At 40.6% G+C, this 23355-nt stretch overlaps 1 protein-coding gene across 1 annotated transcript in view; it reads right to left on the bottom strand.

The window, feature by feature from the left end:
* The window catches only part of LOC124555885 (delta(14)-sterol reductase LBR-like), a 241770-nt gene that overhangs the window by 175892 nt on the left and 42523 nt on the right, over positions 1-23355 (bottom strand). The window contains exons 5-6 of the mRNA XM_047129946.1: positions 20757-20831; positions 13151-13225 (exon numbers count right to left, since the gene is read on the bottom strand). Of these exons, the coding sequence (XP_046985902.1) occupies positions 13151-13225; positions 20757-20831 (150 nt within the window). The remainder of the gene's footprint in view (positions 1-13150; positions 13226-20756; positions 20832-23355) is intronic.

The following is a 23355-nucleotide window of genomic DNA, read 5'->3' on the forward strand; positions in this document are numbered from 1 at the left end:
TCTCTATGTCCCATCCCATGTATATGTTTTATTGCTCTTTTCTGTAGTAGTATTATTCTTTTTAAATGTACATCAGCTGCACAGCCCCATAGTTCAATTCCTTAATTGAGAAAGGTGTGAAAGTGTTCCATAATATACTAATTTCAGTGCTTGGCTAGGAACTATCTTTGCGAGCTGGCTGAGGAGATATATGGCACTACTGACTTTTCCGCATACAAAATTAATGTGGTATGTCCACCGCAAATTTTCATCAACATACACACCCAGGAATTTACAGTTACCATTTTCTGTTGCAGAGATATTACACACACTATTCATATTGTTGTGGTGAGAACAGCCTGTTTTAAATGTCAGTAGTTGAGATTTGGTGACATTCACCTTGAGTCCCTGATCACTGAAGTATTTTGTCACTTCTGTGACACCACTAGTAGCAAGAGATTCTAGCTCATTACATTCACTCGCGTACAATAAGATTCACATGTCATCTGCATAGCTTACAATATGGGAGTTAATGGGTTGTGCAGAGGGTCCAAGGATTGAGCCCTGTGGTACACCTTGTAACACAGGTTCACTGGTGGACTGGGAGTGCATGATTTTATTATCTAGTTTGTATGACAATTTAGTGTTTTGCTTACAATTCAGCAGGTATGTGGTTAGAAGATTCATGGCTTTATCCCCAATACTACAAGATTTTTGCTTTTTAAGAAGTACCCTATGGTTTACCGTATCAAATGCTCATCAGATCCAAAAATATACCTGCAGTCTGCATATTCTGGTCCAACAGACAGTAAACTTCATGGATGAACTGTGTAACTGCTGTGGTTGTACTTAGCTCTTTTCTGAAGCCATGCTGAGAATCTACAAGGTTTTGTGAAAAAGGCACTTAGCTGAGAAAGGATAATGCTTTCGAATATCTTACTAAAAGTGGGAATTAATGATATTGGTCTATAGTTGGAGACATCTTCCTTACTTCGCTTTTTATACACTGGTTTCACTACACTTATTTTTAGAACTGTTGGATACATGTTCTCTCTAATGTTGCAATTAATCAGGTAAGAGGTTTAGAGATTTCTTTTAAGCACACTTTAGTAATAGCACTGGATACGCCATCCCATCCAGATGAAAATTATTTCTTTAGCATGTATACTGCCCTGCAAACCTCCTGCTCATTCCCTTCCACAAATTCAAATTCGGTACACTGGGTGAGATGGCATCGGGTCTCTAACTGTGAATCTATAATATGAGTTGATTGTTCACCAGAAATGTAGTTGGTATTAAAAATATTAATATAGTATCTGGGTTTTTTATAATGTTACCATCTGTCTTATGCTGAGTGGTTCCATGTTCATCTTGTTGGGACCTTTTCACTATTTGTCAAACAGCTTCAAGATGCTTTGCTTATGTTGTCAGACTGTTCTATTGTTTTGTTGTTAATCTGCTTCCTTAGGTTAACAATTTCAGTTTTAAAAGTTTGCTTGGTCCTATTGTATTTTTCCTTGAAAACCGGCATAGTAATGGCTTTATAAAGCTGGTTTAGATCATGCACTTGCTGCCTGAGCCTAATCAGATTTGTTGGGAGTTTTAGTCTAGGATTACTTCCATTTTGACAGTGTTTAACTACCTTCTGGATTTCTCTGATTGGACAACTATATTCATAATGATGCAGTAGGGTTGAGTAGAATTCATTCCATTTCTCATCCGACCGTTTTACCAGGTACACAGAATCCCATCTCTCATTCGCTAGTTTGTGTTTAAGAGCATTAATATTTGAGGTATTCAGCATTCGTTTCTGTAGCACAATTTTTGTTATTTTAGGCACAACTGAATTTTTGTATTCTAACACCTGACAGAAGTGGTCAGAATAAAGAAAATCTAAGTTACTGTAATTTACGTTATCTATAACATCTTTGTTGATTATAGCATAATCTATTCTAGTGGAACATGTGTCCGTCACTCTGGCGTCTGAGTTCACTATATTTACAAGACTGTATAAGGTCAGTATATCACTGAGTTTCAAGTTTACTATACTATTTGAGTTTGCATCTATATTAAAGTCACCTAACATAATAAGGTCATTAGAACTGGACTGACCAACAACACTACTAAGTTTATCCATAAACAGCATTACAATAGCATTTGGTGGCCTATCTACTCCAATCACTTTATGCTTTGGTAACTTAAGATCATTACTGTGGGAGTACAATACCTGTCATTTCAATTGATCCTTCTTTGGTGTGGTGTTCAAGAAAGGAAATTTTTTTAAGCTTCTATGTCCTTATTTAGATAAGATGCCACGCCACTACCTTTATGGCTTTGCTACAATAACTAATGGTCATATGTCAATGTAACTTCGCAGAGGTACACACCACTCGTCGGTATGGAAATGAATAAGAGTTGCAATTCTCTATGACAAGTAGAAAGGCCAGACCTGACAGATTTTGAAAGGGACCTCACTGTTGGTATATACATTTGGCCAGCTGGCTGAATCATTCAATAATCTGATTTGTGTGGCATTTGGGTGTGGCTTGGTCCCAAAGGTTGGACTGCTTTGGAACACGAACCAGGGATACTCAATGTCAAGGTTCCAGTCAACCACATCTGACCATCAAAAGGGAGGATCACTGTATTGAGCACTAAGCACACTGTAACTCCTTTACCTCTTCACCTGCCATCTGAAAACATGTAATGTACCTGCAACATGACCTGGGGAGAAAGCTCCAATTCTTCCAATGTTTTGAAGAGGCACAGCAATGTTACTCCTGGATTCATGGTATGAGGAGCCATCATGTACGACTTCAAGTTGCAGCTGGTAGTGACTGAGAGACCTTTAACAACACAATGTTATGTCACGAACATCCTGTGTACTTACATGTTACCTCTTGTGCAACAGCATCGTGGTTCCATTTTTCAACAGAACAATGCTAATCCACACATGCAACATGTCTCTACGAACTGTGCAAACGTGGTGTTGAATTACTCTCATGGTCAGCAATATCCCCACATCTGTTCCAATAAAACACTTATGGGAAAGGACTAGTTACAACAGTTGTGTGCTAGCTTACCTCAGGAGAGAATAATATGGCTTTAAGAAACCCTTCTCGTCCAAATCAAAGCATTCATCAGGGCCAGAGTGGATACGATGTCATACTGATAAATGGACTCAGGCATCCAAGTTCTTTGTAAATTTGACTTAATACTGTAACCACTGGAATAACATCACATACCCTCTCAAACCTAGGAGTTTCGTTTTGTTGCTTCCCTCCCTTCTAGGTGCTTCAACTTTTTGGTCAGGTAGTGTAAGTTGTCTGAGGATAATAAAACTGTAGCAGAGTACAAATTGAAGTATGTAATGTAAAACATGGAAGATCATCAAAACTGTGGAATAAACTAATTTTCCTAGTATTAAAAGCAAAAACATTTATTTCACAGTTACATGCTTTCCATGCAAATTTTTCATTTATTCTCAGTAATTAGCATTTTAATTCATACCTAAAACACCAATAGCAACTGTGGGTAGTCTTAAATATGAATAAACTGCATGTAATGTTTTAAATTGAGAGTGATTCATGATCACAGTATGATGATAACACATTCTGTGTCAAGTGTGTTTGTCTAATTATTTTGTGGCAAGCAGATGGGATGTAGGAGTTTGGAATTCCAGAGAAGGAATATTTAACAAGGGGAGCACAAGTAGTTTAAAGATGGTTCTGGTTGGCTGACATGGTTTTGGAAGACTAGACTTATGAGAATTATTGTCTGTTGGAACCTGATTGGTTGGAAATGTTTGTGAAAAGAAATTATGTAGGTGCAAAAATGGTGACTTAAGTAGTCAGAACACAAGTGTGATAAGTGTGCAAAGGTTTGAACCCATGGGACAAGCAGTTCACTTCCCCCAAAGTCGAAAATCTGACTAGTTTTCACATAATGAATTCACACTTTCCATTTACTATGGGAATGGATCTCCCATGTTGATTCCCGTGTAAAACTAATATGCCACCCACATTGCTAACCAGACACGTAAGAGCATTTCCTTTGTCACACAGTATCAATCAGTGCAGGACGAACCAAACAAAATACTCCAAAAGGGTTTCAGACATCTCTTGCCATCCCTGAAATGATAATATCCTCCAAAATCATCCTCCTCACTCTTACCACATCAGCACTCCACTATCCACATTATCTAACTAGTCTCCCTGCATGTTCCTGTGCAACATGTGCTCTCAATCCACAGGTGTAACTCTGTGAAAGATGTAGATGCAGTCCAATCTCTGTATTCAGCATGCAGTCCAATCTCTGTATTCAGCCACCATTTCCAGCTGCAATCCTGTCAGTGCCATTTCTTACATAACATTAGAGAAAGGGCTAGCTATTAACACTATCTCACATCAACCTAGATAAGTCTACAGGGCCCAAAAGTGTATATGGTCAAGAACAAACCACCTTTGCATCCCAACACTTACACTTCACAAGTAAAGATTCTGTCCTGCAGAAACTGCTCTGATAGCACAAGGTGTGTGTGAAATGCAGATGATAACTTAATTCTCTATTGTAAAGATACAACAAGGAAAGAAGTTTTTCTTCTCCACTTAAGTGATTTGTGCATTGCAATTGTAATAGATGAGAGGTGTCACAAATGCACTTTGGATTGAAAATCACAATTTACATAATATTCAATAAATAAACAAAAAAGTAATTAAACCCTTCATTATTGATGGTGAAGCTGCTCTGAAGATAATACTAAAATGGTCCGATATTACTGGTACATTTCTCATGACGGCCTTATTTTAACATTAACTACCACCACCACCACCACCACCACCACCACCACTCGGTGCTCGATGGCTTGGTTATCAGCACCCTTGCTGAGTATGAATGGGTGTATTTTATGTAGCGAAAAAACTCATTATGTAGTCACAAAATTTAAAACACGTGCCATAGTCATTCAACCACTGCTTAAAATAAAATGCAAATCTCTAGCCAAGCCATTTAATGCTCTCATATCAGCATACAAACAACATATACATAAAATATGGCACATTGTTACAGTTACGCCACACGTTTCACTTTTGACGCAGGAGGAAATTGTGGTCAAAGTGCCAGGCTCTTTATACACTCCTGGAAATTGAAATAAGAACACCGTGAATTCATTGTCCCAGGAAGGGGAAACTTTATTGACACATTCCTGGGGTCAGATACATCACATGATCACACTGACAGAACCACAGGCACATAGACACAGGCAACAGAACATGCACAATGTCGGCACTAGTACAGTGTATATCCACCTTTCGCAGCAATGCAGGCTGCTATTCTCCCTTGGAGACGATCGTAGAGATGCTGGATGTAGTCCTGTGGAACGGCTTGCCATGCCATTTCCACCTGGCGCCTCAGTTGGACCAGCGTTCGTGCTGGACATGCAGACCGCGTGAGACGACGCTTCATCCAGTCCCAAACATGCTCAATGGGGGACAGATCCGGAGATCTTGCTGGCCAGGGTAGTTGACTTACACCTTCTAGAGCACGTTGGGTGGCACGGGATACATGCGGACGTGCATTGTCCTGTTGGAACAGCGAGTTCCCTTGCCGGTCTAGGAATGGTAGAACGATGGGTTCGATGACGGTTGGATGTACCGTGCACTATTCAGTGTCCCCTCGACGATCACCAGTGGTGTACGGCCAGTGTAGGAGATCGCTCCCCACACCATGATGCCGGGTGTTGGCCCTGTGTGCCTCGGTCGTATGCAGTCCTGATTGTGGCGCTCACCTGCACGGCGCCAAACACGCATACGACCATCATTGGCACCAAGGCAGAAGCGACTCATCGCTGAAGACGACACGTCTCCATTCGTCCCTCCATTCACGCCTGTCGCGACACCACTGGAGGCGGGCTGCACGATGTTGGGGCGTGAGCGGAAGACGGCCTAACGGTGTGCGGGACCGTAGCCCAGCTTCATGGAGACGGTTGCGAATGGTCCTCGCCGCAACAGTGTCCCTAATTTGCTGGGAAGTGGCGGTGCGGTCCCCTACGGCACTGCGTAGGATCCTACGGTCTTGGCGTGCATCCGTGCGTCGCTGTGGTCCGGTCCCAGGTCGACGGGCACGTGCACCTTCCGCCGACCACTGGCGACAACATCGATGTACTGTGGAGACCTCACGCCCCACGTGTTGAGCAATTCGGCGGTACGTCCACCCGGCCTCCCGCATGCCCACTATACGCCCTCGCTCAAAGTCCGTCAACTGCACATACGGTTCACGTCCACGCTGTCGCGGCATGCTACCAGTGTTAAAGACTGCGATGGAGCTCCGTATGCCACGGCAAACTGGCTGACACTGACGGCGGCGGTGCACAAATGCTGCGCAGCTAGCGCCATTCGACGGCCAACACCGCGGTTCCTGGTGTGTCCGCTGTGCCGTGCGTGTGATCATTGCTTGTACAGCCCTCTCGCAGTGTCCGGAGCAAGTATGGTGGGTCTGACACACCGGTGTCAATGTGTTCTTTTTTCCATTTCCAGGAGTGTAGATCCAGTAAAAATGGTCTCATTTTGTTGAGTGAGTAGTACGTCACAGTCAGTAAGTTGTTTTAAGTGTCTGAATTTTATTTCCACTCATTTCAAGTCACACTCTTCCCCACGTACCCATGATTGTCCTTCTCACTAGTGACTTAACTGATGTCACTGAATTCTTATCACAAACTTGTTTGACTGTATCTGTCATCTCGTTACCCCAAAATCTGACCTGTCCTGTTCGGTACAGAAAACAGGGTAGCCAAAATTTTCTGTAGAAAATTTTCTGCTAGATATATTCTCTCGATGCTTTGCATAGCACTTTGTGAGTTGGAACAGATAAGGAAAATCTTCATATGCATACATCTCATTTGCATAAGAGCCATCCAGATTGCATACAACCATGCATCCTAGACACTGAAGTCTGTTGGCAAGTGAATGCTTGGGATGCTGCCTGGAAAAGCTAATGAAAAGTCACCTAAGTCCCTTGCTTGGGACCATCTGCATAAACCACTGAATCATTACAGTGATTGTTTAAAATACAAAAGAATGTTTGCTGACAAAATATGCCATACCAATATCCCCCCCCCCCCCCCGAAAGTAATTTAAAGTTCTTCCTGGGTATGTCTATCATCCAAGAGCTGAATGCTCCACTGCTCTAGGAGAACCTTGATGTCCTATACTGTTGTCCACTAAAAGCTGTTTTGCCTGGACTCGTAATGGCTTTGTGGCTCACATATGGTCAGCAACAGTCACTCTGTTGGAATGTTTGTATGTTGGAGATTCTTGGCTGACTTAGCTTTGAAGGCATGTTGCACAGTCAGGACCCCTGTCAGATAGAAATGGTGGCTCACTAACTTTGACGCAGAGGCGAGGGATAGGCATTGTTCTTTTAGCTCCTTTTGTCGGTCTGATACCTGCACAACACATAGTTGTTTACACAGCTGTCCCAACATGCTATACAAAACAGTCCATGGTCCTGAGGCAGGGATGAGAGTAGCACAACCTTTATCAGTGACCCATCTGATTGATTCGCATATTATAGGAGCTGGTGTGGAATGATTAATGGTTTTACAAAACTCTTGCCTTGACACTTTTCTGCTTGCTTTAATTATTCACCATGCTTGTGCTTTCATAACTTTGAAGACTAAATGGTTCTCTCCTGTTATTCTCACTCTGAACATTCACTGTGCCACCCACTTGTCCCTGACTGCACTACGGCATTTTCCATTACACCATTGCCTCTTAAGCAATCCTCACAAGGGACATGTTTCTCATCATGAAATATGCCAGATGTCGTGTCTGTCATGGTTGCTGCATGCTCTGAAGCAACATGCAACATCTCACAAAATATGTTCCGCATCATGATTTGTCTCATCATTTGGGAAGTGTCAAGACTGGAAATGGAAAGATTTGGAACTTGCATGGGTGCTGACGACCACAATGTTCAGTGCCCCACAAACCAACATTGTCATTATCATGATTTGTGACTACAGCACTCTCCAGTAGCTATTCCCAGCTGCATCTGGCACGTAAATCTAACAGATTCTCTACAAAAATAGATGCACATAAAATAGCTGCATTAACTCTGTTAGCAACAGTGAAATAATAGTGAAGAAAATTGCAAAGAAGATTCTGGACTCTTTGATAGCTTGAACAATGAACAGTTGATACAGGAACACTATATAATGCTGTACAACGATCTGAGATACATACTAGCAGAAGTAATTGTCAACTCAATTAAATCTCCATCCTATTTTCAGTTTTAAACCGAATATAGTTAGTCTCATTTCTATTGTCAGATTGCACATATATAATATCCATATTCTCGATGTTATATTGACTATCATGACATTGAAGTAACATACTTCATCGCACAGATTTCAAGATTGGGATTAGTTTCATAATTTCATTCGAAAGGAAGAGGAGAAATTTTCGATTTGCTCACCATCAATGGCAAAGATATCTACTGGCAAGACACTAACACGAGACAGTTCATAAAACCAAGAGATAGGTATATACACTGATCAGTGACAAAATTATGACCACCGACCTACTATCGATTTAAACCCATCCAGGCAATAGCAGCACCAACTGGCAAGGTATGACTGCTAGTCAGACACATGCACAGTGCATGTAGTATCAGTGAGTGGGCTGTCCTTGTGTAGAATGGAGAAGGCGGGTGATTCATCTGAGCTTGACCAAGGGCAGGTTATGATGATGCAGAGGCTTGACACTAGCATTTCGAAGAATCCATGACTCCTCAGGTGTTCAAGGAGTACTGTGGAGAAACAAAGCTGAAACCACGTCCAGACATCATGCGGTTGGAGGCCACGCCTTTTTATAAATGTCGCCTGTCATAGGCTGGGCAGATTGATAAAACAGGACAGGCGCTGAACTACGCCAGAACTAACATCAGACTTTCATGCTGGGCAAAGTACAAGTTTGTTTGTACACACAGTGCACAAAACACTCATAATAACAGGCTTTGCAACCGATGACCTGTGCATGTGCCAATGTTAATATCATGACACTGGCAACTACGACTGAAATGGGCACATGACCACCCCCACCCAAACCCCCACCCCCACCCCCTTCGCCCAGCACTGGATGTTGGCACAGTGGCAGAGCACTGCATTATCTGATTAATCCCGATACCTTCTTCATCATGCCGATGGGAGGACACAAATCCGTCACTTTCAAGAGAACAGCTCCTTAACACCTGTACTGTGGCACAGAGACAAGCTGGTGGCAGCACCGTTATGCTCTGGGGTACATTCAAGTGGGCATCAGTGGGTCCAATGGAGCTTGTGCAAGGCACCATGATGGACAAAGAATATCATACATTGGTTTCAGACCACATACACCCCTTCATGACAATCATGGTTCCCGACAGCAGTGGCATTTTTCAAGAAGATAATGCGCCATTTCACAAGGCCAGGAGTGTGATGGAGTGGCTTGGGGAACACAGTGGTGAGTTCAAATTGATGTGCTGGCCACCAATTCATCAGACCTGAACCCTATTGAATACATCGGGGATGTGATTGACATGGTGTCCTTGGAATTTACAGAAATGAGGTGATCTGTGTGTGCAGATGTAGTCGAACTTACCGGCTATTAGGTACGTGGTCATAATGTTCTGGCTGATCAGTGTGTATTTCAAACAGTTTCATAACAGCGAAAACTTTCAGTGTGTAACTTGTGTTAACTTTCTGACACAGACTGTCAGTCATGTTAAGATTACTATGCACTGGGGAAACATTCTAGTCGATGGCCTATGAAGCAAGAATTGCAGCTAATACATTGATTCTAATAAATAACTTTGACTGTTGCCAATAACCTTTCTATTACATTTATAAGAAAGCCCCTCAACCTTTTGGGGGGGTGGGGGGTGGGGGGGGGGGGGGGGTGGGGGGGGATTTGGAAGGAGCTGGACACAAACGTGCTACCTTTCACACTCATGGTACTGTAACCTTCGCTACAGCTTCGATATGGCCACCGCTCCTCAATGTGGTATATACTGTGTAAAGGCTGTGTCTAAAAATTCCATTAGGTTTTACTAAACCATGCACTTTTGATAGATCATCATTGTGCTGTAGCAATGAAACAGTACACTTTCATTGCACACAAATTATAACATTAAATGCATCAAATACAGGAAGCCTTTAACTACTGATATAAAGTATCCTGTCTTTCATTGTAACAAATCGTACCTAAAATGACCCGTTTTTGAGAGTTCACAATTTGCTGATGCTTTGAAGCAGCTTATATTCAACCACATACTCAATACTAAAAAAACATAAAATACGGAGTTTAAATTCAGAAAATTCAGTGACTCCTACATTCTGCTTGTGATGCGAAAATGATGATGCCTCTCATTGGCTGTGTTCCTCTTCATGGGACATAAATGTGAAATGCCAGATTCTTCATTTCACACTTCGCAGTGTTGTGGAACATGGAATACCACACTGTGACATCACCGTCTCCTCATCCACATACATTTTCACATACCGTGAGAGGACAGCTTTAGGGTGTTCTGAGGTATTTCATGTGGATGTCTCAGCAATATGGTGAATCATGCATTCAATATAATCCCACAATTTCCAGATGCTAATGATCTTTATCAATGTGTTCCAATCTTACTACGGCTGAAATGGGCACATGACCACCCCCACCCAAACCCCAACCCCCACCCCCTTCGCCCAGCAGAATCCAGTCTGCCTTGCTGAGCATCAATTTTGGTGGCTTCTTTTGTGTTCTCTTCTATTCAGAATGTGTGTCCAGGTAGGGAAGTGGTAGCTTGAGTGTGTATTGATATCCACTTGCCACACTACAATATCTGTAATGCAGGGAACAGAAGAAAAATTCAATTGCAAAGAACAAATCTACGGCAGAGCTAAATTGTGTCGCTCTCTTCAGAAGACAGATATCTTCTGACACAATCGGGCTCTCAGTAATTCTATCCCGGGGCAGGTGCATTAAAATGACACACAAGTAGGAATGATTTAGGGAGTTGCCCAATGAGACCTACAATAGAATCTTTATCAAGTGAGTCTTATGGTGGCAAGTACTCTGGGCAGACATTAATTTTCAGTGACAGATGGATGACAACAGCTACTTAAAGCAAGCTGGTTGAGAGTGGAACAGGTGAACTGTGCATGTATCAATAATAAATAATGCTACCCTAATCTTAGCTCTGTTGCCACTGATGTCATCTTCCCTTTGAAGAGAGAAGTTTTTAACACAAGGACATCAATCATTTTCAGTTGTCTCTCCTGCAGAGTGGCTTTTTCTGTGCTAGGAATTTGAGCCCCTCCATATGTTTTTTGAACCCATTCACATTTCACTGTATTACAAGAACCATCTTTCAGTAAGAGTTTTCTTTTCCCCTTTCCCTCTGCCGTGATGATGAACAGGAAGTGTTAGAAGAAAGGGTAGTAGTGTGTTTTAGTTCGTCCACGGTAACATCATGTCCACAACATTGACTTCAGCAATGGAAAGTAGCACTGCTCAGTTATCCGATGGTACTGATTTCTGCAGCTGATATAATAAAAGGTTTGGTGAATGCTAGACGTTATATAACTTTAAAGACTTTCTCGGCTCACCATTTGGGATTCTGATGATCTTCAGTTTCTGCTTTTTGCTTTTCTCGGCATTAATGCACATCAGTCCTTGTTTCATATGGGATGATCACCTCAAGAGCTGACACACATTATAGATGTACAGGGTTAATTTGCCTTAAGTGCCTTTGGCACCATCTATGGCATATGAGCCCACTGTTACAACCAAGAGTTGTATATCCAAACTTTTGGTGTTTAAAGGATCTCACAGGGTTTGGCATACATGTTCTAACTTCGGGGCAGATAAACCAAGCTTTGATATCCTCTGGTAATACAGGGGAGTTAAATGTCAAAACATATGCTTTATTTTTTTTTCTAATAACCCAATAATCTCTCTTAACAATTTTCTTCGTGGCTTAGAAGCCAACGTTTCACCACTCTTCCTTTCATTCAATAGCCATTATACCTAGACAGATGACTACCCGCATGCTGAAATTAAGGATACTATGCGTTTCTGTTACAATTGGGTATTCACCAATTTTTTTTCAAACTTAAAAGCTTTGAAATTTGCAGTGTAGCTGTTTCGAAGTTGTCTGACTCCTTTCAAAGATGGGCTATTGCTTCTAAAGTTTTACATGTGTAGAAAGGGTGAATGTTTTTGAAATATCTCTCCCCTCTCTTTACTACTATAAATGAATTTTGGCAATTTTATGCCCTGTTACTTTCTTTACCATCATTCTTACGGTGTTTTCCTCAAGAGATCTGTCCATTTGAGCTGTTTTTTATTAGTTGAGTGTTAGCACTCCTTTCTACCAGAAGGCCAAATTTGAGCTGTAAAAATTGTTCCGACCCCACAGTTTGCTATGAACATAAAAAATCCACCCAGGCAGAGAACTGCTGGCCTGAATAAGCCTCACACAATAACGGTGCTTGCAGTTGATCCAGAGGCTGCCAGTCAAGGTTCTTAGCATTCTCGTGACTCTCATATTTTCTATATGAATACTCATACAAATGAAAGCACAGGTATGAAGTTAATCGAATGCTCCAATCTTATGGAAATTACTCTCCTGGTAGTATTGTATAAAGTTATTTATCACATAATTCTTCCGGTTTTCCCAGCAATACTCTGAATAATTGGGTCTTCTGCCTGTTATTCGCATCATTCTCACGATATTTTGACGGTCAACTCAATGTCGTCTTCAGGCACTCCCTGAGATTGGTGATCAGGTGGCTCAGGTCCAGTATTTAAGCCGGGATGGTGCTTTGCACTCCATTTTTAATCAACGCCTCATCGAGCACTCTGTCTGCAGTCCACGCCGCCTCCAGCGCTCCATCTACGGGCCATGCACACCTGCAGTGGCTCTCATTCCTCTCTCATGCCACAGATGCTTCGACCGCTGTACGCATCCAGCTTGGCCATTCTCTGGTGTGGTGCCCGTCGTCTCATACTCTGTTTCACACCCGCACAGTAGCGAAAATTTAGAAAGCTTGACTGTTTTACAAGAACTAGATGCAGTGAATTAGCAGCTTGGGTATTCATATAGTGATAATAATAAATAATTGACTAATTTCAGGAACACAACTTACTACGTGTGAAACTTTCTTTCTGTATTTCCACAGTAGCTGATCTTCGGGATGGCGAAGGACGGACATCTTCAGCACCTGTGGATTTGTAACAAAATTTTAAAAGGCAAAACTGTTCAATTTAGTTTATATAAATTAAAAAAAAAACAACACAAATATATTTAAGCAGTAAATACAAAATACTACAACAAACAGGGCAGATAAAGAATAAATACTGAAGAAGAAACCAACAATAAAGAGAATATAGCACAAGTAGGTTAGACATTGGCAAGAGCAGTGAGGGAGAGGGGTGGACAACCAGCAAAGTTTGAGGGAGGGCATGTGTGGAGGTGGCCAGAGGTGTGGGAGAGGAGGCGGAGGACTAGTGATGGGAACAAACAATTAAAAACAATTGACTCAGATGGTGATAGCTTTACATATCTGTAGGATTATTATTCGTTCATTCTTTTGGAGTGAAACCAGACTGTAGAAGCAATCTGACACATTCACTACTAATCTGTAACATTCAATTGTTTTGACCCTGTTAAGTCATTATTGTTTACTGCATTCTGTTATCACCAGTTGTCACTCTTATTGCAATTCTGATACCAGCTTTCTATTGACTGCCAGTAAGTAGTTTTTAGTTTAGTTCTTCATCCATGTCTATGAATAGGTGCTTTCTTAATAGTGATCTTTATGTCGTGACCACAATGCCTAAATGCTCAGTGGTGTGGGAATGAAAGAAATCATATGACTAAATAAAAAGTGATCCTCAAGATAAATTCAATATCATATAAAATATTGAAAGGATGTTTCACACTATGAAACAACATTAATTAAATAAAGTTAAGAAAATTAATGAATGAAGACAAATATTTCTTGCCAAACAAAATACTTCTGAAAAGTGACAGTACCTACATAAAAAGCAAGTGATTAAGTCACCTAAAAATTAAAAATAATTTATCTTATATGCTTTCCGTTCATGTCACCTCAGCATTGAACAAAATCGAATTAATGGTCATTTGTGCACACCAGCGAGAAGAGGGAGACAGAGCTTCAATAAATTTAATTAAAAAAGCAACTGTTTATTCATAATGTAGCACCACTAACTCTTCATTTATAATTTAGCACCAGTTATTAAACTTTTGAAACAAACAAAAAATTCACATTTACGAGAAATTTGTATTTCAGTAAATAAATACGTACAATTATGAAAATACTGCATTTTTAGAAATATACTTTTTATTTACCTCTCCTTGAAATAAAATACATTTTTGCCTTAAAAAGTTGGCAACCCGAGTCATGGTTCATGTACAAGTGAAAAACATGAAAAGTATGCAAACAAATGAAATTTCTAGTACCACACCCTCAAAAACATATTTTTTTACTACAGATATGTAGATGATGTCATCATTTTAACCAAAGGCACAGAAAATGATATCAATGAGTTAACCAATTATTAAACAGCTTCCATGAAAATGTAAAGTTCATAGTTGAGCACCAAGTAGGTGACACCATAAACTTTCTAGACTTGACCATTAGAATAATGGATAATACAACAACTTGAAATTTATCAAAAACCTATCACGACACAGACTACCATTCATAAAACCTCTCTCGTCACCCCACAGCCCACAAAATAGTAGCATTCCACTACATGGTCAATGGAGCAGTCGAACTGCCACTCTCTGAAGTTAATTACAAACAAGAAATGGAAATAATACAACAAACAGCCACTGCAAATAGCTATAGTAGCCCAACAATTAAAGCACAAAATGCAAACACAAAGAAAGATCTTCCATACAATCCCATTTCTGGGTAGCATTTCACATCAGATTTGTAATGTCTTCAAATCAAAAGTCCTAAATGTATCTTTCACTACTGACAGCAAGACTGGCCAGTGAGTAACTTATAACAACAACACAAAGAAACCCACTACACAATACAAGTGTATACAAAATTGAATGTTTGGACTGCAACTGTTTCATTCATAAACATTCAAACCTACAATTACCATAAATTGGTTATTTACATGTTTCTATGATATTTTCTAAATGAACAATGGAACAGCCTGACTTGCAAAATCTAACAGACCCATCATACCAACAGTTTGTATCACCTGTCAGTACACAGATATGCATATATTATTTTAAACCATAATCAATGTATTGGTTGGTTGAAACTTCCTGGCAGATTAAAACTGTGTGCTGCACCGAAACTCAAACTCGGGACCTGTCCCTTTCGCAGGCAAGTGCTCTACCATCTGAGCTACCCAAGCACGACTCACAACCTGTCCTCACAGCTTCAATTCTGCCAGTACCTCATCTCCTACCTTCCAAACTTCACAGAAGCTCTTCTGTGAACCTCGCGGAACTAGCACTCCTGGAAGAAAGGATACTCACATCAGCACACACTCCACTGCAGAGCGAAAATCTCATTCTGAAAACGTCCCCCAGGCTGTGGCTAAGCCATGTCTCTGCAATATCCTTTCTTCCAGGCATGCTAGTTCTGCAAGGCTAGTTCTGCAAGAAGAGCTTCTGTGAAGTTTGGAATGTAGGAGACGAGGTACTGGCAGAATTTAAGCTGCGAGGACGGATCGCAAGTCATGCTTGGGTAGCTCATATGGTAGAGCACTTGCCCATGAAAGGCAAGTTCGAGTCTCGGTCCGGCACACAGTTTTAATCTTCCAGGTAGTTTCATATCAGTGCACACTCCTCTGCAGAGTGAAAATCTCATACTGGTTGGTTGGTTGATTTGGAGAGGGGACCAAAAAGTGAGGTTATCGGTCCCATCGGATTAGGAAAGAATGGGGAAGGAAGTCGACAGTGGCCTTTTAAAAGAACCTTCCCAGCATTTACCAGAAGCTACTTAGGGAAATCACAGAAAACATAAATAACGATAGCCAGACGTGGGGCTTGAACCATCATCCTCCCAGATGCAATTCCATTGTGCTAACCACTGCGACACGTCGCTCGGTAACCAATGTAGTACTTCAACTTTTACTCAGCTATAATATGTAACAGATTTAATCTTAACAACCCACTGCTTTGACATACAAAAGTGTTTGCTTTCCTTCTGTCACTCCTTTCATCCTCTCTCTTCTCTGAATCCCCCCCCCACACACACAATGTAACATAGTAATTAAAGAAAACTTATTTATGTACAATTTTGCCACTGTTTGCAACGTAATCATTACACATATTGTTTTCAGCATGTCACCTGATTATATAAATGTGTACAAAGTACTATGCTATAAAAACCTGACACAAAAGAATGTGTTTCCCTCTGGAGATATTTACACCAACACATCTATTCATCTACACAACCAAAGATTTCTACAATGCTTTAAGACTTGCTCTGAAATAGTCTTTTGTTTTGTTATAACAGGTGCATTAAAACAGCACTGGTAATATTTTTTAATTTTAGGGTTGTATTAGTCAGATGTTTCGTTGCTGTTTTGGTAAATATGTCTGAAATGTAGCCATACAATGGTAGCCATACTAGACGTCTAGTACGTCATTAGTTGTCAAAAAGGTTACATATGTGGGGTTGCGAGTATCAATTATTGATTTGTTTTAAAACTGTATTCGAGAATTTTGCTATAAAAAATGGGAAAAATGTAAAAAAAAATTAGAAATGTTGAATATTGCTTTTGGTGGGTCTGCTATAGTAAAACAAGGGTTTACAAGTGGTGTAAGCATTTCCAAGATGGCCATGAAGACACTGATGACACTGAAAACGACAAGTGTTTTGGACACCCCCACACAACAGCAACAAGCAATGCAAATGTGGCAAAAGTGAAAGAAATGAGTATGAACGAGCGCCGAATAACAATCGGAGAAGTTGCTGATGATGGTGTATTAACTGGCTCAATTGGCTCATACCATGAAGTCTTTTCAGATGTTGTGGGTATGAAATGTGTAATCGCAAAATTACTGCCAAATGCAACTGTTCATTAATGTTAATTTCATTGCTTGTTCGTGAATTTTTGGCCAGAAACAACACTGTAATGATGAAGCAGTCTTCACATTTGAAAGATATGGCCCCAACATAATTTTTTTCTGTTTCCTGAAAGTAAAGACAATCTTAAAGGGCATTCATTTTACAAGCATAGATGGGATAAAAACCACATTGCTTAAACTAGCTAAGTAGTATCCCAAGGATCGAACTGCAGAAGTGTTTCAGGGATTGGAGAAGCACTGGCATACATGTGTAATATCTGATTCGGACTACTCTGAAGGAGGCTACATTCATACAGACAAATAAAACAACTTACTTCCAAAAAATGAAAATTCCCAATACTTTTTGAACACACCTCATACATTCTTTGCACATATTTCTTTATAGACATCATCTCTGTTCACCCAGTAGTCACAAACTGAGATGGTCTATATGTGACGTATCATGATAGAGAAAGGAGTCTGTGACCACTGGAGGTATTCTACTTTAGTTATTTTACTTTCGAATTTACATTTATGTTCAATCTTTAGTCACAGATCTCCACAGAGCCATGCTCTGAAATAATGTTTTGTTTTTATCTACTAGACGATAACATACACACACCATGACTCCAAAGTAATAAAACAACACATAAAAGGCCGGCAGAAAAAAATATGGTGAATATATTTCTTTTTAGCAGCCACAATTGACACTACAACCATTTTATGTAATTTCTCTGCTAGTCTGATCCACTGAGATAGACAGCATCAAGTTGGAAAATGTTCTGACTTGTCAGTCAGCACCCAGAGAAGCTACAATGAGGTTGTGTTTACTGTGTCTGATGCACATTATGGATTTCAAACAATGTGTGAACATTAAGTTATGTTTCAATTTTCAAGAAAGAGTCAAAGAAACACATGAATTGTTGAAAGTATTGTATGGCAATAATGCTGTAACTCTGAAGACAGTTTGCCAGTGATATGACCTATTTAAATACACAAATGAGTCGGTATTAGATGAGCAACATTGAGGACATCCATCAACCTCAAAAACAGAAGAAAATGTGTAAGAAGTGGCAAAAATTGTTCGTTCAAACAGGCTAATAACTATTCCAGAGCTTACCAAAAAACTTAGCATCTTGTACAGGTCCATGCAAAGCATTTTAACTGATAATTTGCAAATGTGAAGAGTAAGTGTAAAATTTGTTTCCAGACTTTTGAGTGATGAATAGAAGAAAAATCGTGTGTCAGTCTGCACACAGTTTGAAGGATCGTCTTCATTCAGATCCGGGCTTCATGTCCACAAGTGTAACCATAGAAAAAACTTAGGTATATGGGTATGACCCAGAGACAAAAATGGAAAGTTCCGAATCGAAAAGCAATGAATCTCCTTGTTCTAAAAAAGCACACTTGCCAAAAATCGAATACCAAAGTCATTCTCTCTCTCTCTCTCTCTCTCTCTCTCTCTCTCTCTCTCTCTCTCTCTCTGTCTATCTATCTATCTCTATCTCTCTCTTTTTAATGAGAGCACAGTCCGATCAGAGTTTGTTTGACCAGACGGTTGTACTGTAACTACAGAGGGGGACTGTCTACTGGTGCTGCCCTGTTCTCTCTCTCTCTCTCTCTCTCTCTCTCTCTCTCTCTCTCTCTCTCTTTTTTCACCCAATTTTTTTAACAAATGTAATCTAACATAAATGGCTTTCCAACCATCTGTTATGATATCTGTATTATATACAGTGTCTGTAAGGTATATATTTTTATCTCCATTTAATTTAAAGCCATAGTGCTTCTCAGTACTTCTGATGAGTGAATTCACATTTGACTTTTACAATACGTTAATTAACAAAACAGATGCATCCCATGCCCTTTCTCTTTCTTTCCTTTTGGAATGTGATTGTGAATATTACTTTTCACAATTCTGTTTTTAACAATAATAATTGAGACAAGAGACCTACCAAACACCTTAATGTGTAATCACATTTAATACTTCTTATTTTGTATATGGAGAGAGTAAGTTCTTGTGTTTTTAATTCATAAATGCTTTGTAATGTTTCATTTTACGACTACACCTGTTTAATGTTCTATTAGTATGTCAGTCCATACTTGGCTGAAGCACCACCTCACGACAACCTCTCAATAGTCACCTGTCACAGAGCTCGGTTTGACACTTACCATTATGTTTGACGAGATACACACTGTCCATCTTTGTTTGCTTTGGTATATGTCCAGATTTTGGAAGTTTCTGATAACCAGCTTGAACATCAGCTTATTTAAAGTGCTCCTTGTGTATCCTTTATTTTTTTCTGATCTGAAGTATGTTGAAAGGGGTCATACTAAGATTAATTAATATGCGATCTAGACAACAGTGGTTGTGAATGTCATGAATGATCACTGACCTCTCCAATAATTTTTATCTAATCTAGTGATAAGCAGGAGCAGCCTATATATATGAGGGTTGAATGAAAAGTAATGCATCCACCTTCATTAATTGGGTTTGAATGGGAATAGTTTAATAAATCAATCGCAGAAATAAACCTTAGACTGTGAACTTTAATTATCAATATTCACTTTTCCACATAATCACCAGCCAGTTGGATACATTTCTGCCAACGATGGAAAAGTTTTCTGAAGTCGTCACGAACGAAGTCGACACTTTGTTTCTGCAACTACAGTCTCACAGTCGATATTCCATAGACTGACGTTTTGTCTCCTGTCACAATTGAATGGAGAAAGGCATCACCTTCATTCTCATAACATGAGAGGAGTTCCTGGGAAATTTCAAGTCTGTGCACTTTCATTTCAGTAGTCAGCATCTGGGGTACCAATCGTACACGAATCTTCCGATAGCCAAGCAAAGCAATAATGTGACCCACACATTCTTGTGAAATGCCAATTGCGCTTGCAATTTCTCTCTGAGTGATACAACGATCATCCTGAATCAATCTGTCAAGATTTTGCTTGTGAAACTCGGTGGCTGCTGTCACAGGATGTCCAACTCTTTATTTGTCATGCAGGTCACATGTTCCCACCTCAGCATCTTTAAAGTTACTCGCCCGAAGATGTACACTACTCACATCAATACAATCATTATAAACTGCTTTCATCTTCTGATGAATCTCGTTTGGGGTGACACCTTCTGCTGTCAAGAATTCAATGACTGCACGTTGTTTAAATCGCACTGACCGACAGTTTGCGCAGGGGTCTATACTTTACACTGTAACAACACAACCATTCAATGCTAAGGCTTCCCGCCAACTGGAGTTGTAGAGAAGAGGTTACAGAACATACCAATGCTGCCAACTGTTGGAGAGTTATGAAGGTGGAGGCATTACTTTTCAGTCAACTCTCTTAGTTTATTCTATAATTAATGTATCACAAATTGAACACAAATTAGAAATGTCTTTAAAACAGTACAAAATCATTATGAAACTAATTTTGATTATTATCAATTAAGCAAAGCTGTTCTAGTGATACCAAATGAGTAATTTTTAATAACATTTCGTGTTAAGGGAATATCATGATTTCCATTGAATGCTCATTCTTAAGATATGAGCTGGGACTATACATACATTACAAAAGATTATTTTACATGTCAAAACCAATGCATTTCTTGCTTTAGGTTTAAAAACACATTGTGTCTTTAAACACAGCAAAATTAAAGGTCAACAACTAATTTCAAGAACACAACTTACCACCTTTTATATCTTCAGTCTGTGCTGTAACACTAACTGATGCCCTAGATGGTGGTTGGCGGACATCTCCAGTATCTGTGGATATGTAACAAAATTTTAAACACTGCAAATGTTGAACTCTTTCTAAACAAATAAACATAACAGAGAGATCTACTTAAAAAATATATATATCAAATGCAAAAGAAGGGTGAAAGCATAAACAGTGACATGAAGGAAAATGAAAATGAAATAGGTTAGTTAGCAGAGGACATGCTGAGCAATCTCGTTGTGTGGTGAAATGAGTACAAAAAGAAAGGTAGAATGCACATTAGGACAAAGGGACAGGAGGGACGAAAGGAGAAGAGATGTGGAAGAAATCAGGAAGGGCGAAGGGGCAGGCTAGAAGATGAAGACAATCATAACATTTTACTGGTAAAGATTCTATTTATAAATTCACCATGCTCATTTCAGAATGACATGCAATTGCTATAAAGATTATATGTGCGGAGTGCTTTCCCACATACATATGTAGTATTTCAGTATCATAATTTCCACAGACACACAATTAAAAAATAGCTAGTACCAATTTCATGAGTTGTTCCAAAAACAACGAAGGATTTCTCCTGAGATGGAAGTTATTTTATTTTATGTCGCTTGACTAATGCGATCTTAATAATGAAATTTCAGAAATTCTGAACAGGTTTAATAACACTAGATGCAATGCGCTAGCACATTGTCTACTTGCATAATAATCACAGTTCACCAAATTATTTCAAGTGTACAACTTACTGTCTATCATAGCTTCAGTCTCTCCCGTCACACTAAGTGATCTTGTAAAAGGAGACGCGCGGATGTCTACAGAACCTACAAATTTGTAAAAAAATTAGTAAAGCAATAGACACATCAACTTCACAGAAACTGAATAAGAAACCAAGAGTACAAGGAAAATAAATACGAACACACTTGAGAAGTACGAAATAATAGTGGACCAGAAGTGAGCAAAAGAAGCCCAGAGAAAAGAATAAGAGGGTGAAACATGTTTCAGCCAAAAGGGAGATGGGAGAATGTGGGAGTGGGAGGATATGCCTGAAGAGTGGGAGGAGATAGAACAGAATTGGCAAGTACAGGGAAAAGTGCAGAATGAAAGGGGATATGAAGAATGAGGAAAAATGGAGTAGGTAGAGAGACCTGATCTGTGGATCCTGAGAAAAAGAAGAGTGTGAGAGTGGGGTGGGCTGGGAGAGCGGTGGCATGGGCAGGGCAGTGTGGGAGAGTGGTGGCATGGGCAGGGCAGTGTGGGAGGGTGGGGCAAGAGTTGGCCCAGGCTGGTTCTTGGGGCAGGGCAGGGCTAGAGGTAGCATGACAGGACAGCATTGGTGGGAGTAACATGAAGGGAAGCATGGGTGGGAGGCCAAGTGGTGGCAGGAAAGGTTATTGGGGCCAAATGAGGCAAGGGTGGGAAGGGAAACTGGGGCACGAGAGGCTTGGGTGGAATGGGAAAGTGGGGGCAGGGACCAATTGTAAGGTCAGGGCGAGGCATAGAGGGTGGCCTGGTTAATTAGGTGCAGGGAGGTTGAGCTGGGATATTGGGGGCAGGGCAGGGTGGGATGGCGAGGCTGTAAGGGGACAGCAGGGCAACGCAGGCCGACAACGGCACCGCAGGGTGGCGTGGGTCATGGACAGGACGACTGGTCGGCGTGGGCCACAGATGGGATGGCTGGGCGAGTGAGGCGGGCACTGTACAGGACTGCTGGGCGGTGTGGGCCGGGGACAGAAAGACTGGGCCATGGATGGGAAGGACGTGTGGGGTAGGTTAGGGACAGCTAGGTAGTATGGGGGTGGTATGGAGGAAGTTAGGTGTTAAGCATGTGGGGTGGGATGGGGAAGGTGTGTGCTGTGTGGAGAGTTCTAGGTGGGTATGGTGTAGGGTGCTTTGGGAAATTGGGGTTGGGGGCAGGGTGAGCAATGAGCATGCATGTTGCCTGTTAGCACTGATAAGTGCAGATCATCAAATAATTTCAGCTATACAACTTACCGCCTGTCTCAAATTCAGGCTCTCTCTTCACAGTAACTGTTCCTTTAAATCGAGAGGAGCAAGTATGTGGAACTCCTGTGGATTTGGAACAAAATTGGAAATGAAATATACAGATACACTTAATGGTAGAAACTTATCAAGAAACCAACAGTACAAAGGTAAGTACATACACATACGAAAATAAATTAAAATCGCTCAAAAGAGGAAAGGCCACTGGACCTGATGGGATACCAGTTGATTTTACACAGAGTACGCGAAGGAATTTGCCCCCCTTCTTGCAGCGGTGTACCACAGGTCTCTAGAAGAGCGTAGAATTCCAAAAGATTGAAAAAGGGCACAGATCATCCCCGTTTTCAAGAAGGGACGTCGAACAGATGTGCAGAACTATAGACCTATATCTCTAACGTCGATCAGTTGTAGAATTTTGGAACACGTATTATGTTCGAATATAATGACTTTTCTAGAGACTAGAAATCTACTCAGCAAGAATCAGCATTGGTTTCAAAAAAGATGATCGTGTGAAACCCAGCTCACGCTATTCATCCACGAGACCCAGAGGGCCATAGACAAGGGCTCCCAGGTACA

Source organism: Schistocerca americana, chromosome X (genome assembly GCF_021461395.2).
Source record: "Schistocerca americana isolate TAMUIC-IGC-003095 chromosome X, iqSchAmer2.1, whole genome shotgun sequence".
Taxonomy (NCBI): Eukaryota; Metazoa; Arthropoda; class Insecta; order Orthoptera; family Acrididae; genus Schistocerca; species Schistocerca americana.